The sequence below is a fragment of the Protopterus annectens genome, chromosome 17.part0 (assembly GCF_019279795.1).
Source record: "Protopterus annectens isolate FY-2018-M chromosome 17.part0, PAN1.0, whole genome shotgun sequence".
Classification (NCBI taxonomy): domain Eukaryota; kingdom Metazoa; phylum Chordata; order Ceratodontiformes; family Protopteridae; genus Protopterus; species Protopterus annectens.
In genome coordinates, this window is record NC_056751.1 from 625,581,821 (window position 1) to 625,596,866 (window position 15,046).

Below are 15,046 nucleotides of genomic sequence, written 5' to 3' on the forward strand. Positions count from 1 at the left end.
CAACCCACAGCTTCCTGGATATGAAAACGGCAACATATAACAGCTGCCAGACACAGCTGCATCCACATACACCATGTCAGGCTTAATCAAACAGCACTCTAAGCTATGATACCTGCCATAACTGATATTAATTATGTTTAGACAGAATAATAATGACATTTGTACTAGCTGCCAGACACAGCTGCATCCACACACACCATATCAGGATTGATCAAACAGCACTCGAAGTTATGCCTTCCCTAATTAATATTAACTATGTTTAGACAGAATAATAATGACATTTGTCCTAGCTGCCAGACACAGCTGCATCCACGCACACCATATCAGGATTGATCAATCAGCACTCATAGCTGTGATACCTGCCATAATTGATATTAACTATATTTAGACAGAATAATGATGACATTTGTACAAAAGCTTGCACTATTATTTAACCAGGATATAAATGACATTTCTAAATCATACTTTAACTGAAGAAGGCATTAGTCTCCATGACAGCATTTTTTTCAAAACACTTTACTGTTACTACTATTATATATGATGTTAATTTGTTACATTTGAGTCTGAACTCTGATGAATGGTACATTGTTGAATTAGTTAATTAATTACTTAAATTATTATAAGTAAAATCAATGAAAAATGAACAAGATAAGTATTCATTGAGTTCAAGTAGGGGAATAGAAACGTCTATGTTTGTATTATATGTTGCTTTGTTTGGCTTATATATAATGTATAGTAGCCCATCTTGACCTACCTCCGTGAAGAATTATTGGACTCTTCGAATATTCTGAATAAATCATCACCGTTTCCCAGATGTTTAAGAATCCATCCTTTTTTTTTAAGTAAAAACAGATGACAAGTGATGTACCATATCAGTTGATACTTTGAGAGATGTAGTTTTATGACTTATTTTTTGGGACAGCTATCTTGGAATCATTTTTTTTGTTTATTCTTTCTAGCATCAGTCCAAGGATTTGTTTCTTTTATTCTTTTAAGAGTAGGGGCCATCCATTCCATCATCTGGGATAGACACTATGTTGTTTTTGATGAATATAGTAGCTTCTTCTAAGTCATTAAAGATTCTCATCTCATTGGCAAAAAAGTATTTTTATCTTGGCTGGAAAGGCCAGCTGCGCTTTAATGTTGTTTCTTTTCAACAGTTTTATTATTGGCCAGACCTTTTTCCTTTGTTCTAGTATTCTGGAAGAAAAATCATTATCAAACCTTATCAAGCTTTGATTGTATTTTAAGGGTGATTTTCTCCAAACAGATTTTAATATTAGTTCCTTGTCCAGAAATGAAAGAAATTTTATAACTATGGATCTAGGTGGAGTATTTGAGTAAGAAGCAGATTTCCTCAATGGTTTATGTGCCCTTTCAATTCCAAATGAAAGTCCCTCTTTCAAGTCTAAAATTCAGGAATCCAGGTTGTTAAGAATGAAATAATGTCTTCTCCTTCAGTGTTTTCAGGCAGACCAAAGATCCTTATGTTGTTTCTCCTTTCCCTGTTTTCTAAGTCATCTATTTTGTTACGCAGCCATGTATTCTGTTTAAGAAGAAATTATTTTTGGAATTATTCCTCTTTTGGTCTCCCTTCAATGTCATTTAGAAAAGTCTCTATATTTGTTATTTTTGTATGGTGTTGCTGTAATAGTTCCTTAAGAGTATCAGTCTGTTTTTCAGAATTTAATTTGGGGTTTTCTAAGTCATTTTTAAAGCCATCCATCTTCAAAGATAGTTCCTGTAAGGTAGATGTCATCAATTGCAGTTCTTTTTTCAAAGCAGCATCTGGATGAGAATTCCTTGAGTTCATATTCAATGACTCAATATATTTCCAAGTTACCTGACAGGAAAAGTTTTGTATATCTCCACCAAAATTGATATTTATGTAGTTTAGTAGTTTATGTATAGATTTCTGATGTTTTAAACTTAAAAATAATAACATTTTCCTATATTATTATACTAGTTTATGGAGCTCGCAAATTTAACTGCTCTCAGTTTGCCATCTAGGCTCCGCCCCCTCAGATTTGATCTTAATTATCCAATACACTATATCCTTCTAAAAATTTAGATCAATAATTATGCTCTTATAATTAAGGAATTATGCAGTAGATCACAGAGTTTGTTGACTCACAGGTTCTTACTAAAACTAAAGACAAGGAGGCCATTGAGAGGCTTAGCCACATCACCAAATACTAATGGGAGACTAACAATGTCCTCCATTAAAGAGATTTTACCCACATATCTCAGATGAAGATTTGTGATCTCCCATTCAGTCATCCAAAAATTGCTTAGTAAAAATTCTGCTTGATAAGTAGCAGCAGCCTGTTCCATAGGTTTATAGGTTTTAAATAAGCTTAAGGCCAAAACAGACCATCAAGAAACTCACCCACATTACACACTACTATGTGTAAGACTAGCAGTGCCACCCATTAAGTAGACTTTCTCCACATATTCCTGATGAAAAATTGTGATAATCTATTTATTCATCCAGACTGGTAAAGATTGCTAGGGAAGTGCTCTACTTGATAGGTTAGGGCTTTGTATTCCAGGAATGGGGTATACTTTGGGTTAGGTATCTGACACACCATCTAGTCTTGTTGTTGTGATAATGTAGGTTTAAGCTTCTGGAATGGGGTGTTTGGTTTACAATTGTTCTTTTTAGATGATGGAGTTCAAAGAGTGTTGGGTCATTCATAGCATGGAAAGCTATGCAGAGATCACCGCTCAGAGGTCTGTTTGACATTCACATACCCCTTCCCTAACAAACCTTTTAATAAAACTGCAACTTTTTCATTGAAACAACAGAAAAGCTTACTAAACCAAAAACTATCGATATTAAGACTCCACCTCCCACCTCACCTCTTCCCTTGTTCTCCCTAGCACCTGTAGCAACTTCCTTCATCAGATCACTTCTTAAACTCAAACTCTGTTCCCCATCAGCTGACAAACTCCATTATTTCTCAAACATGCAGCCAAGTCCATAGTATACTCTGTATCTATACTTATCAATAGATCCATCCATGAAAATACAGTACCAGATATCTGGAAAAAATTCTTCATAATACCCCTCCACAAGGGAGGAAATTCTACAGAACCTCAAATTACAGGCCTGTTGCCATATCACCCCCCTTATCCAAGATACTGGAAAAATGTATACATAGACAAATACTACATCACCTCTTACAGGCAAACCTAATTACACCCACACAGCACGGTTTCCATCCCCTGCACAGTACTACCACTGCCCTACTATCTTTCACACACAACATTACCCAAGCCAGAGATAATAATAAACTCATATCAGGTCTATTCCTCAACCTATCCAAAGTGTTTGATACTGTTCCCCATCCGATCCTCCTAAACAAACTTTCCAACCTACAACTCTCTACATCCACTACCTCCTGGTTTAACAGCTACCTCTAAGACAGATATCAGTCCATCAGATGGCAAACATCCTTCTCCCCTTTCCATCTTGTTAAGACTGAGGTTCCTCAGGGTTTTCTCCTGGGACTCCTACTTTTTAATATATTTACAAATAACCTCCATGTCTCCTGCCCCCACTCTACCTTAATACAATATGCAGACAATTCCACAATTACTAACACCTCCGACAATATATAGAATCGCCACACTGTCACTCAACAATCTCTGCACCTAGTAGAACAATGGCTAACTGAAAAATAACCTGCTTCTCAACCACAAAAAAGACGAATTCCTTTTCATTCCAAAAAACCTCAATCCAGGTAAAGAAAACTTCACCATCTCATCCTTAGATAATACAATTATCACCGCTGACTCAAACACCAAATTGCCTGGCGTTACTATAGACGATCAGTTAAAATTTGACCTACATATCTTAAACTGTATCAAAAAGTCCAGTCAAAACTAGGTCTTCTATACCATAACAACAAATATACATACCTAAGAAATCTAGACCTATACTGGCTCAAACATTTATTCTACTACCCATGCTGTATGCTGCTCCCATACATACTAACCTCCAAAATAATCTCTTAACCAAACTAGAAACCACCTATAACAAGATAGCCAGATTCGCAGCCAATAATAGCTACATATCTCATCTTTGTATATCCCTGAAAATCTTAAGATAGCCTGAGCTCCATCACATGCTTCAAATATCACAACTACAAATTGCACACAGCATCCTAAATAGCCACAATCCTACCCTGATATTACATCTATAATTAAATACTACACACCCAATCATGACCTCAGAAGCACACAACAAAACCTACTGCAGGTGACCAAGCCAAACAAAAATATTGGAAAAATACTTTACAGTCATTCAACTGCATAGTCATGGAACAAATTTCCATTGTCCCTTCACTCCACTACCAAAAGTGGCAAATTCAAAAAGCAACTAAAAATTCATTTCCAACATGCATGGATCTGTATTTGTCAGGAAATTACCTAATGGATTTTATTTTTCTCTCAATTAATATATCTGCCTGGTATCTGCTACAGTGGACTCACTCTTATATGGCCTCTCTTTAACCGGCCTCCTGTTTAACTGGCCATCAAATTTCTGCTGTAGCCCTAGCAAAAATAAACAGAGAAGAACAACATTTCCACCTCCTCTGGGCTAAATAATGACAGACATATGAGTTTTAGACTTCATATTTATTAGAAAAATGCATATTAACACAAATCCTGTTATTTTAGATGATTTATAACCTATAAATTCTATTTTGTATGCTTTTTCTGATTAACTCGCCATTAGTTTATCTGGCCTAAGGTCCAGTCTGGATAAGAGGGAGTCTACTGTATCTATCTGTCTACACATATTACTCTCTCTGCAGTTAGTACCTATGCTATTAAATGCATCTTTGTTGTACTATGTCATGATATTACTCTGAATTTTTTTTTCTTTTAGGCATTGCTACAGTCCTTGTAAATAACTTAATGCTAACCAAATTTCTTAAACATCTTGCTACTGCATTCTCAAAATACTGTAATTTTGCCTTGTATATATTTGTATTGTATATTTCTCTCTGTTTTTGTACTGAATTGTTAGGATTTTTCTTATTTTTTAATTACTTTCCTGGAGCTTTTCTCCTCAGGTCTCCGCTGAAAAAGGGCACTCTGGGCCCAGTTAGACTAACCTGGTTAACAAATACAAAAATAATAATAATAAATAATAATAGAGTGACAGACCTTTTATTTTATCAAAGTAACTAAGGGTAGTGAGACATAAGATACTTTTGATGAGGAAACATTGAGGTCTTTCAAGCTGGTTTAGGTTTTTAGCGAGATACATGTCAAAAGTTGCATTATATTCAATGATGGTCCTAATAAGGGTTGAATAAATTGAGATTATAACTTCTTTGGACCTTGAGGAGATGCCACAAAAGATAAGCTTTACAAAAGTAGAAGGATTATCTAACCATCTGAGAACATGGTGGTCAAAGGAGAGTTTCTTACAGCACAGGTACCCAAGTCTGGGATGACTTTGTCAGATACAAGTGCAACATTATCTGTCTAGTATGTTGAAGTAATGCTCGCTTTACCACAAGAAACTATACTGCATTCATGGTATTGAGAGTAAGTTCATGATTAATACACCAAGCATCAGTTTGGTCTAGCCCTTGCTCGAGAATTTGAGTGTCAGAATAGAATTTTATAACCACCCCCAGTTAGTAATTTTCAGTAAACTTGATTAGATATAGTCTATTGACATCAGGTTTCATACCAGATAAGTATGTGCCAAAGAGGTGGGGACCCAGAACAGAGCCCAGAGACACTACTGGTAATGGTTTTCTGTCTAGAGCAAACAGTTCAACTTTAATGGTATGGTTTCTGACAAACAGCCAGTTACCCATCCAGTGATCTTTCAATAATTACAGCATGGACAATAGTGTCAAAAACCATGTCAAGGTCCATATAGGCAGCATGGACTGCATGCCCCTTGTCTATGACCTCAGAAACCCTTTTAAAAAATTCATCTAAGTTAAGCAGGCATGATCGGCCTTTTACAAAGCCAGACTGGTATAGTGTTTTGCACAGGACTGAAAATGGAATCGTTGAGTTGAGTATTGCTAATTATTCAGATCATGTTAACCACACCTGTATTTGATGTTATTTTTTTCAGTTGGAAAGCCAGTTGCAGATTGTTTGTTTGGTATAAACAGGCCTGAGTTTTCTGATCCTACACCACTACATGGGGAAAATATAGCTGCCCTTCCGTATGATGATATTTCATTCACAATCTCTTCTTTCAGCTCTAATGAAAGGTAATATACTGAGACTGTTATAGTTTAATTTTACTATCTACTCTGCATAAATCTCATTTATTTATTTTGCAAGAGTAGAGTTGTATTCTGTATTCTGCTATACTACATATTGAAGATTTCTGAATTAGACTTTCACTGCAGGCTTCAGAAATGGAAGTTTTTTTATTAGTATATAACTGAAGAAATGAGTCAACAGTGATCTTGTTGGTAAACACCTTAGCATTTCATAAAATATATAAAATTGTCAGCATCTTTTATGTTTCAAAAATGCATTAATATTTCCATCTTTTTGTGTAAGCATGAAAGACATGCATATTTTGACCTTTTTTTTACCTTGTCACTTCAATAAAAGTGAACTATTTGCTTAGAACTACTGTGGTCTGGCTTCATTGGCCTGAATATACCAATAAAGACTTAAAAAGAAAATAGTCATGGTCATGCAGAAGCCATGTAGCTGAAACACTGGAATTTCCTTAAGGTATCATTTGCATATATCCCATAGGCCTCCACTACAGAAGATTTAAGGTATCACACAGTGGAGGCTGTAGCTTGGCTCAGTCTTTTTGGCAGTTTTTACTGAATGGTTTGTCTGTGTGATCCTTTTAATCTTTGGTTTGGATGTTATTTGGAATATTTTGCAGGCACCCTGATTATGGACATGAGGCTTCATTTCAAGCTCTATTTCTAAAGTCCAGTCAAATAATCCACTTATGCTGCACTAATGTTGTCAAAAAAAGGCCAAACATGCATGTCTACAGCTTGTAGTAGATTGCTTTATTGGCCAGAATGTACCAGTAAAGCCTGACAAAGTAAAAGGTCAGGGGCGTTTAGAAGCCATGTAGCTGAAATGCTGGTATGTTCTTAAGGGGGTCATTTGCACAGGTCCTCCATGGAAAGAAGCTAAAAGGGTAGGTGACAATATGTGAGAATAAAAAAAAACTCAAGCATTAAAGGTACTACAGAACTGTAAAAAGATTGCAAACAAGCCCAGTAATAAACTGATTATCTTGTCTGCAACAAGTATAAACACACATAAAAAAAATGACGCTGCCAGTGATACTAATTTTAGAAATAAGTTAACTACCTTGTCAGAAAAAAATAAATGATGAAACTCTTTCTCACTAATCATTAGTGTCAGGCATTATTTTTACCATAAGCCCTTTTCGAAGCTCAGTATGTTCTTTTCTCCTCAGAGTCACATGTATTGCTGTCACAATCTGGATCTATGACCATTGGGCAAAATGCTGAAACATCGAAACTGAATGAATTGATACCAGTGGGTTGAGCAATGAACCACCTAAAAACCTAAACAACCAGAAACTAAAGATCACAAAAGGAAGACAAGCAATATACTTACAAAACTCTACTACTATCTTCAGACATAATTTATCTGAATAGTGGTAGCGCTATAGAAAGGTATAAAGTAAAGTGTAGAACTGGAGGTAGGGTTAGGACGCATTAGTAAGGTGGTCCACCTTATTAATATGTGCTAACCCTAATCGTAACCCTGTCCCAACCTCAACCATCCACCTTATCACAGAAAAATAAAAAAACTTTCAGTACTACCACCACACATAACACTCACACTACATACATCAACAATCATGAACAAAACTACATCTTTTCTCTTACTTGCCTTTATTCTAACCTTAACCTGTAAACAGTCACACATTCCCACCCCAATGTCAAAACTTCCAGAATATCAAAAAGTTTTGATATTGATATGTGATATCCCAAATCTGCACTCAGTTCGTCTTCCTTCTGTTGATATTTGTACCACTCAATCATACATCCACGTAAAGAAAAATGCACAACAAGAAACCAGCTAAGCAATTGACAGAGAGAATAGTACCTCTAATTGTTCTAAAGCTCATCAGGACATGCAAATAATAGACTAATCATCCTTTTTCATGCTAAAACTAAGAACTAATACTAGAAACTGCTACTAAAATTACCCTCCAATAGAAGAGTTGCAGAAGATGAAGTTTTTTTTTTTTTTTATCATTTTGATTTATTTATTTGTTAACCCAGTAAACTCAGTAGGTACAAGTGCCTCATTACAAGGATGACAGCAACTGCTATCTAATTCATGTTCCTACTTGGCTGCCCACAATAGACAAAGAGACTGAGGGAATGAACTTTGTTAGAATTTCCAAGCCTTAATCCTCTGTGCTAAACTGCAGGCTAATAACACATTCTCACTCGTCACCGTGTTACCTCACATTACTAACACTTCCTTATTTACTAACACCATCCCTGACCTATGGGCATGGCAGCTGTTATCTTATTGTTCAAGCATGGATGCATTGCTGACATCAATAACTAGAACAAGAGAGTATAGGTTCATAGGTTCATAGGTTGGTACTAGGTTATCAGCCCTAGGACCTATACAAGCCTAGCCATAACAATTCCCTGGATATTTCTTCCCACGATATTTACTTCCCTGGACCCCTGTCTAGCAGGGCAACTGACAGGATCCCTGAGGTGAATTTCCTATCTTCCATCCAATTGTCAAGGTTTCTTTTGAAGAGGGCCAAGGAGGCGCTCTGCTTGACATGTATGGACAGTCTATTCCAGAGTATGGAGAGTCTCTGGGTCAGGAACCTATCCCTCCAGCATGTTTTGTTCATTGTGATGACAAGGTTTAGATCCCTGGAGTGTGTGGCTCTGAGGGATTAGGATTTCTTTAAGTAGGGCATGTCCAACAGCTCAGGGTTTGACATGGCATTTTATGTTAAGCAGAGATCGTCTCTGAGTAGACAATATGCCACAGAGTATTGCTGGAGCTTTTTTAGACGGTCAGCATAGGGAATCTGCTTTAGGCCTGTGATTCTTTTAGTGAGGTATTTCTGTGGCCTTTCCAGCTGTTGCAGATGTCTTGTGTGAGTACTCAATGTGTCCACAAGTCCCCAGTTGTCTCAGTTCTTTTGTGCTTCAGACCTGCACACAATGCCTGCAATACCATACAGAACTTTTCAAAATAACGAATGCTACATGGAGAAATACAGACAAAATCAGGTATCATTTAGTGCATATAAAGAAAGCATTTAACTCAGTTTCTCATGGCACCTCCCAATGAATGAATTAACCAGAAATAGTTTAGTTCAGCTTAGTATTTTTTGATTGTTTGAATGCTTAAATTAACAGCTCTTACAGTTTCTGAATAATCATTGGTTATTCTTCCCAACCAGTCTTATTGTTAGTGTCCCTTAGGGCTGAGGCCTTAGTTTGCTACTATTTGTTTTCTTCATACAGTCTTTTATTTTACTTTTGCTCTTTCTTAGCTGAATTTTGCATTATATGATATAGCTATTTTAAGTGTTGAAAAATCATGTGGCCATACTGCTTTCCATCTCATCAATAGCTTTTCTGTAACAGCCATTTGGTTTGTTTTAAAGTGCCACTAATCAATTACACCAAAACAAAAGTACTGCTGCCAGCATTAGAAATGCACATCTAAATTGGCACATTTTTGACATTGCAAATAGCTTATCAATATTCATAGTGCAGAAGTAGAAATATCACAACTTTGGAATGCATCTTAGTCAACCTAAGCACTCATGTGAAAGTAACTTTGCAGAAATAAAATGATTGCAGCATCTTTGATCTGATCACACTATCTGCTAAGGCTACCTTACTTAAAAGGATATTTCTGTCACAGAAAGAAAATGCCCTACAAATTCTGAGTGGCTGACAGTGCCTACAATACTTTCCAAATAATTATGAACAGGACAAGTCACCTGATCAAAATGGCACCAGCAGGAAAACACCATTACATAACCTATTAAAGATTGTCTCCCTCTGTATCTGCAATGTATTAACTTACCAGTTTACAAGTACACAAACTGCTTGACCTTCCTCTCCCAGCCTTGCTGACTCACTGCAGCTTTCTCAGAATTTCTACGATACAGTCTTTTGCAAGTTCCTAGTTTAGCCGCTTTGTTCCTCAAACTATGATCAACACAGCTATAAGACATGTATGTTTCATATTTGGTCTTAGTATATGAAAATCCCAGCACTCAATATTCATTCTGCCGAACAGTTTCACCTCTATATCATTTTATAAATGGTTACTTTAGTACTGCTATGCTACCAAAGACTACAAAATTATTGCTACCCTTTGTAGGTTAATCTGAAATACCAAGCTCATATCGATGTATGTGACATTTCTTCCTCTGTTCTAATAATTTACTATATCTGTATTATTTTTTCCTAATTAGATAACACTACACCTGAGCTAGTTATATGCATGTTCAGATTTTTTTTATATATTTTTGTCTTTAGTGTGAATGAAATGTGTATAATACTGCTCAGTCCACTAACCATATTAACCCTATGACCACTCAAAGAACTCTTGCCTTACAAATTCACATATGTCTAAAGCTGTAACTGAATTGCATTAAATATGTAAAATGTATCAGTGGGAAAATTATACTTGCCAAAACACAGACAAGTTTTCAACAGGCACACTTTAATCTTATGACATACTATTTGGAATAAAAGTAACTAGTAGTACCTTGGCAAATTTGATTCAGGAACTCTTTTAAGTGCACAGTTTTGTCACAATTTCAAATGTGAGAGTGAGTGCATAAGCACAAAATAAGGGAAAAGTATAAAAGCCAGAAAATAGTGAAACCAGAAACATAAAAGACATGTCCTGATCACCAAAGCCGACCTTGTGTGTTCCACTGTGAGGATATTAGGCTGAATATATGAATAAATTCATGTTATCAGTTTCAGAATACAACAAATGCAATGTACCATATTCTGAAATTGCCTTTAGATCACAGTCAAATACCAAAGTGCAGCACAGCGTTGTGTTTAACAATGGATCTTTGTTTTGTGTCTGGGAGCTTCATGTCCTTGTATGTTAAAAAAGACATGAGTAAAGGTGGTAGGGCCCCATATTTAAATAAAAAGCAGTACAGATTTTTCAGGAAAGATGTAGGAGTTAATCCAGATAATTAAGCATTTGTTACATTATGTGTTCTGTCAATGCAATGTAACAAATGAGGCAGGATAATTTGAAAATGAACTTTTATCTCATTTTATTATGAGTGGTCTGTTATGCATGTTTCAGTAAATGGGTGGGCTGTCAATGAATGATTTTGTTGGGCCTCTATGTGTCCGCCTTCCTTTGAGTTTGTACAACACGGAGTCTGTATATTTAGGGATGCAGGATCTGAAAAGTTCCTGTGCTGGATGGTTCATGGAAGAGCTGGCAAAATACTTTTTTTAGTGTTTATTCTGAAGCACAGGTGTGTGAATAGTTGTGGCATTGCTACTTCAATGATTCGCTAGTATAGTTCTGATTTATTACCTTTCAATCAACCAATGAATAGTGAATCATTATGTAAACAATATAGTCATACACTTCTGAATTCATGACATCAAAGGTCTGATTTTTCTCATAGTATGTATGCCTGTATAACATTTTTCATGCCGTGTTTTAACACTGCCTGTTTTTGTTTTGTATAGAATCAAAACTATCACAGTCCTGGGTCCAGATGGGCTCCAGAAATCTGAAGTGTTAAGGACCAAAATAAACAGTGTTGACCTGACATCAGTGAATATTTCTTGGAGTATGCCAGATAGAGATATACTCCCTTTTATGCCTGCCTGCTTCATAGCTGAAACAATATCTGGGTAAGAAATTCTTTAGTTTGAGAGTTTGTTCAAGGGTATAAATCTTAATCACGTGGATATCTGCAAAGAGTGGTTCTGTCAAATGTGTGTGTGTGTGTGTGTGTGTGTGTGTGTGTGTGTGTGTGTGTGTGTGTGTGTGTGTGTGTGTGTGTGTGTGTGTGTGTGTGTGTGTGTGTGTGCGTGTGTGCGTGTGGTTGTGTGTGTGTCTGTGCATGCATTTGACCATGTGCTTGCTGACCTTCAAGTCTTCCCTAGATGGACTAGACCCATTCATTCCTCCCTTGCACTAACAGCACAGGGACATGTCCATCACAAGGACACTAGCTGTCTCGTGGAATCATCATCCAGGCAGGCACAGTGTTTGCTTGTGCCTTTTCCAACATTCCAACAATGAGGGCATTTTTCTTTAATTCCCTTGTCCTTCCCTTGTGTGGGGGACATGTGGTCCACATTACTTCTGGAGCCACTATGCCTCTTAATATATGTACATGCATTCATGCACAAGTTATGGAGGGTTACCATGTTCACAGCATGGTGAGCAGAACACATCTCATCACCATCTCCAACTACTTAGCAGAGCCTGCAGAAATTATAACTGAGACTTGGTGGTGTAGTGTATTACATTAGGGTCATTGCTCTATTTATATTTCTTCTTTAAGGACCACTATCTAATTAGGTATATGTCATTAGCAATTATAATGTGTGCTGCTGTGGACATATACTAGGCAAAGTTATACTCATCTTCTCATAGTATGTCGGTACTTTCTTACTTCCGTCCTATGATATGAACATAGCATCATAACAGGTTACTAGACTATCGACCTGGAGGTCAAGCTTAGCTGTTTCATCCCAATGTAATACCACAGATTATTCACCACACAAAGAAAAAAAAAACAACCAATGTTCACACTTTAGCATGATTTATTAAAATAACAAGCAGACATGAAAACTCAGCAAAACACACTTCTCTAGCTCCTCGGATATTAAACCTTTACAGAGTATACCTTCACTTTCCCAAGTTTCCCTTAAACATATGCATCCATTAAACTAATTATCTAATTAAACAAACCATTAAAAAATTAAAACCTAATAGAAAACACTCACAGGAAACATTTCCAATGACATTCTTTGTTAAGCCCCATTGGGGTTAGAGATAAATTTCAGAATAAAAATAGATTCTTTTCTCCACAGTTTTCTTTTAATATTACTATCATTTATATCTTGACCTTCAATTTGTTCCAAAATAGTAGCCTGTAACCTATAAGGCGTACCATTATGATGCTCCAAAAAATGTAAAGCTACTGGGCTCTCCTCTTTGCCCTCATGAATATCTCTTAGATGTCTTTTAACCTGGTTGCAAAACTTCTTTTACTTTCCCCTATATATACCTTGTTACAAGGACATTTCATGACATAAATTACTCTCACTATCACATCTAAAAACCCCTTTCTTTTGAAACTTCCTTGTATTTATCTCATCAAAACTTTGTACTATTTACCTGCAACGCTTGCACTTTCCACAAGGGAAGGTACCTTGCACTAAAAGTTCCATACTTTTGTGTCTGGTAAATGGAACTTCCCATGCACTACAAAGTCCCTAATGCTTCTGCCCCCTGTGTACGAAATTTGAGGTGGGCTCTTAACTAAGAACTTCCATTGTTTGCATTTTTCCAAAATCCCTCAGTTATGTTTGATTAATTTGCTAAACTTTTCAGAAAATATTGATATTTGGTAACAAAAAACATTCTTTGTCCTGTTGCTACTTCTGTTCCTTTACCCCTTCTTTTTGCATATTGTCCTACCTTCACTACTTTATTAGATAATTTATTTATGCCTTCTTCTATTACTTCATTATCATAGCCTCTATTTATAAACATTTTAATTGCTTTTTCTATTTCTGACACTCCTCTTTATCACTGCAAAGTCTTTTTATCCTTAGAAATCTCCATATGGGATAGATTTTAATGTATGAGGGGGATGACAACTCTTTCCATGTAGAATATGATCATATGTAATGCCATAGATACTCTAGTCAATACCTAGGATTGTATTTATTAATGACTGCCCATATCCAGGAGGATTATGGGTGCTATCCCCAGTAAGAATTTACGGTGCCCCATCCACTCTTCCAGGTTCCTCTTGAACAGTGTCATAGAGGTCCTCTGCTTCACATGAATTGACAGCCTATTCCAAAGATGCAGCAGTCACTGGGAGACAAATCTGTCCCTCCAGCATGTCCTATTCAAGTTGCAGGCCTTATTTAGGTTACTGGAATGGGTAGCTTTACTCCCGTTTGATTTATGGATGTGCAGCAAATTCATTAGGATTGGATTGGAGATTGCTTTGTAAGCCAGGCATAAGTCTCCCCTAAGAAGTCTAAATTATACCGAGTATAGTGACAGGGCATTTTTCTGAGAGAGGTTAGTCACATTAGGAGAACCCTGTACTCAACATTTCATTTGTAACAAGTATGAGTGTTTTATACACAGGGTCACTCCCACTGTGATGCTTGATTTCATAGAAGCTGTCAGCATCCTTAAGGTACATGATACACTGCACAGATGTCAGCATCTTCCTAGCACTGGAAGATGCTGACATCTGTGCAGTCACAGAAACTTGGTTCAAGGCTGCAGAGAGCACCTCTGCCTTACCAGGCTATACCTCATTCCACATTTTCTGACCCCAAAATGAGGTTGGGAAGACTAAGGATGGTGGAGTTTCTATTTTCATTAACACACCTCCAGACTGGTTTGCCAGCATGATGCACTAGAACTTCTTCAGGTGCAATTGACAATTGGCAAGACACCCATCCAAGTTATAGCCAGCTATAGACTCCCCTTCATGACTCATGACACCCATTCCTCCTACCTGGACCTACTTGAGTCCATCAAGGTACCCCCTAAAACCCTGATCCTTGGTGACTTCAAGTACCCCACCATAAAGTGGGTGAACTATTCCTGCTCTAATTCACCCACCCAACAATTCCTTGACTTCATCAGTTCTAACACACTAGACCAGTTTGTCTCATCCCCCACAAGGGGAGATAACATTCTAGACTTGGTTCTCACCAACATGGGTGACTTCTGCACCACCCCCATAGTAAGTTCTTCCCTGGTAAGATCAGACCATCGGTCTCTCTCATTCAAA

The 15,046-nt window shown here is 36.9% G+C and overlaps 1 protein-coding gene across 1 annotated transcript in view; it reads left to right on the forward strand.

Annotated features, from left to right (window-relative positions):
- The window catches only part of LOC122791269, a 564,593-nt gene that overhangs the window by 338,235 nt on the left and 211,312 nt on the right, over nt 1-15,046 (forward strand). The window contains exons 6-7 of the mRNA XM_044058939.1: nt 6,113-6,254; nt 11,733-11,900. Coding sequence (XP_043914874.1) covers nt 6,113-6,254; nt 11,733-11,900 — 310 coding nt within the window. The remainder of the gene's footprint in view (nt 1-6,112; nt 6,255-11,732; nt 11,901-15,046) is intronic.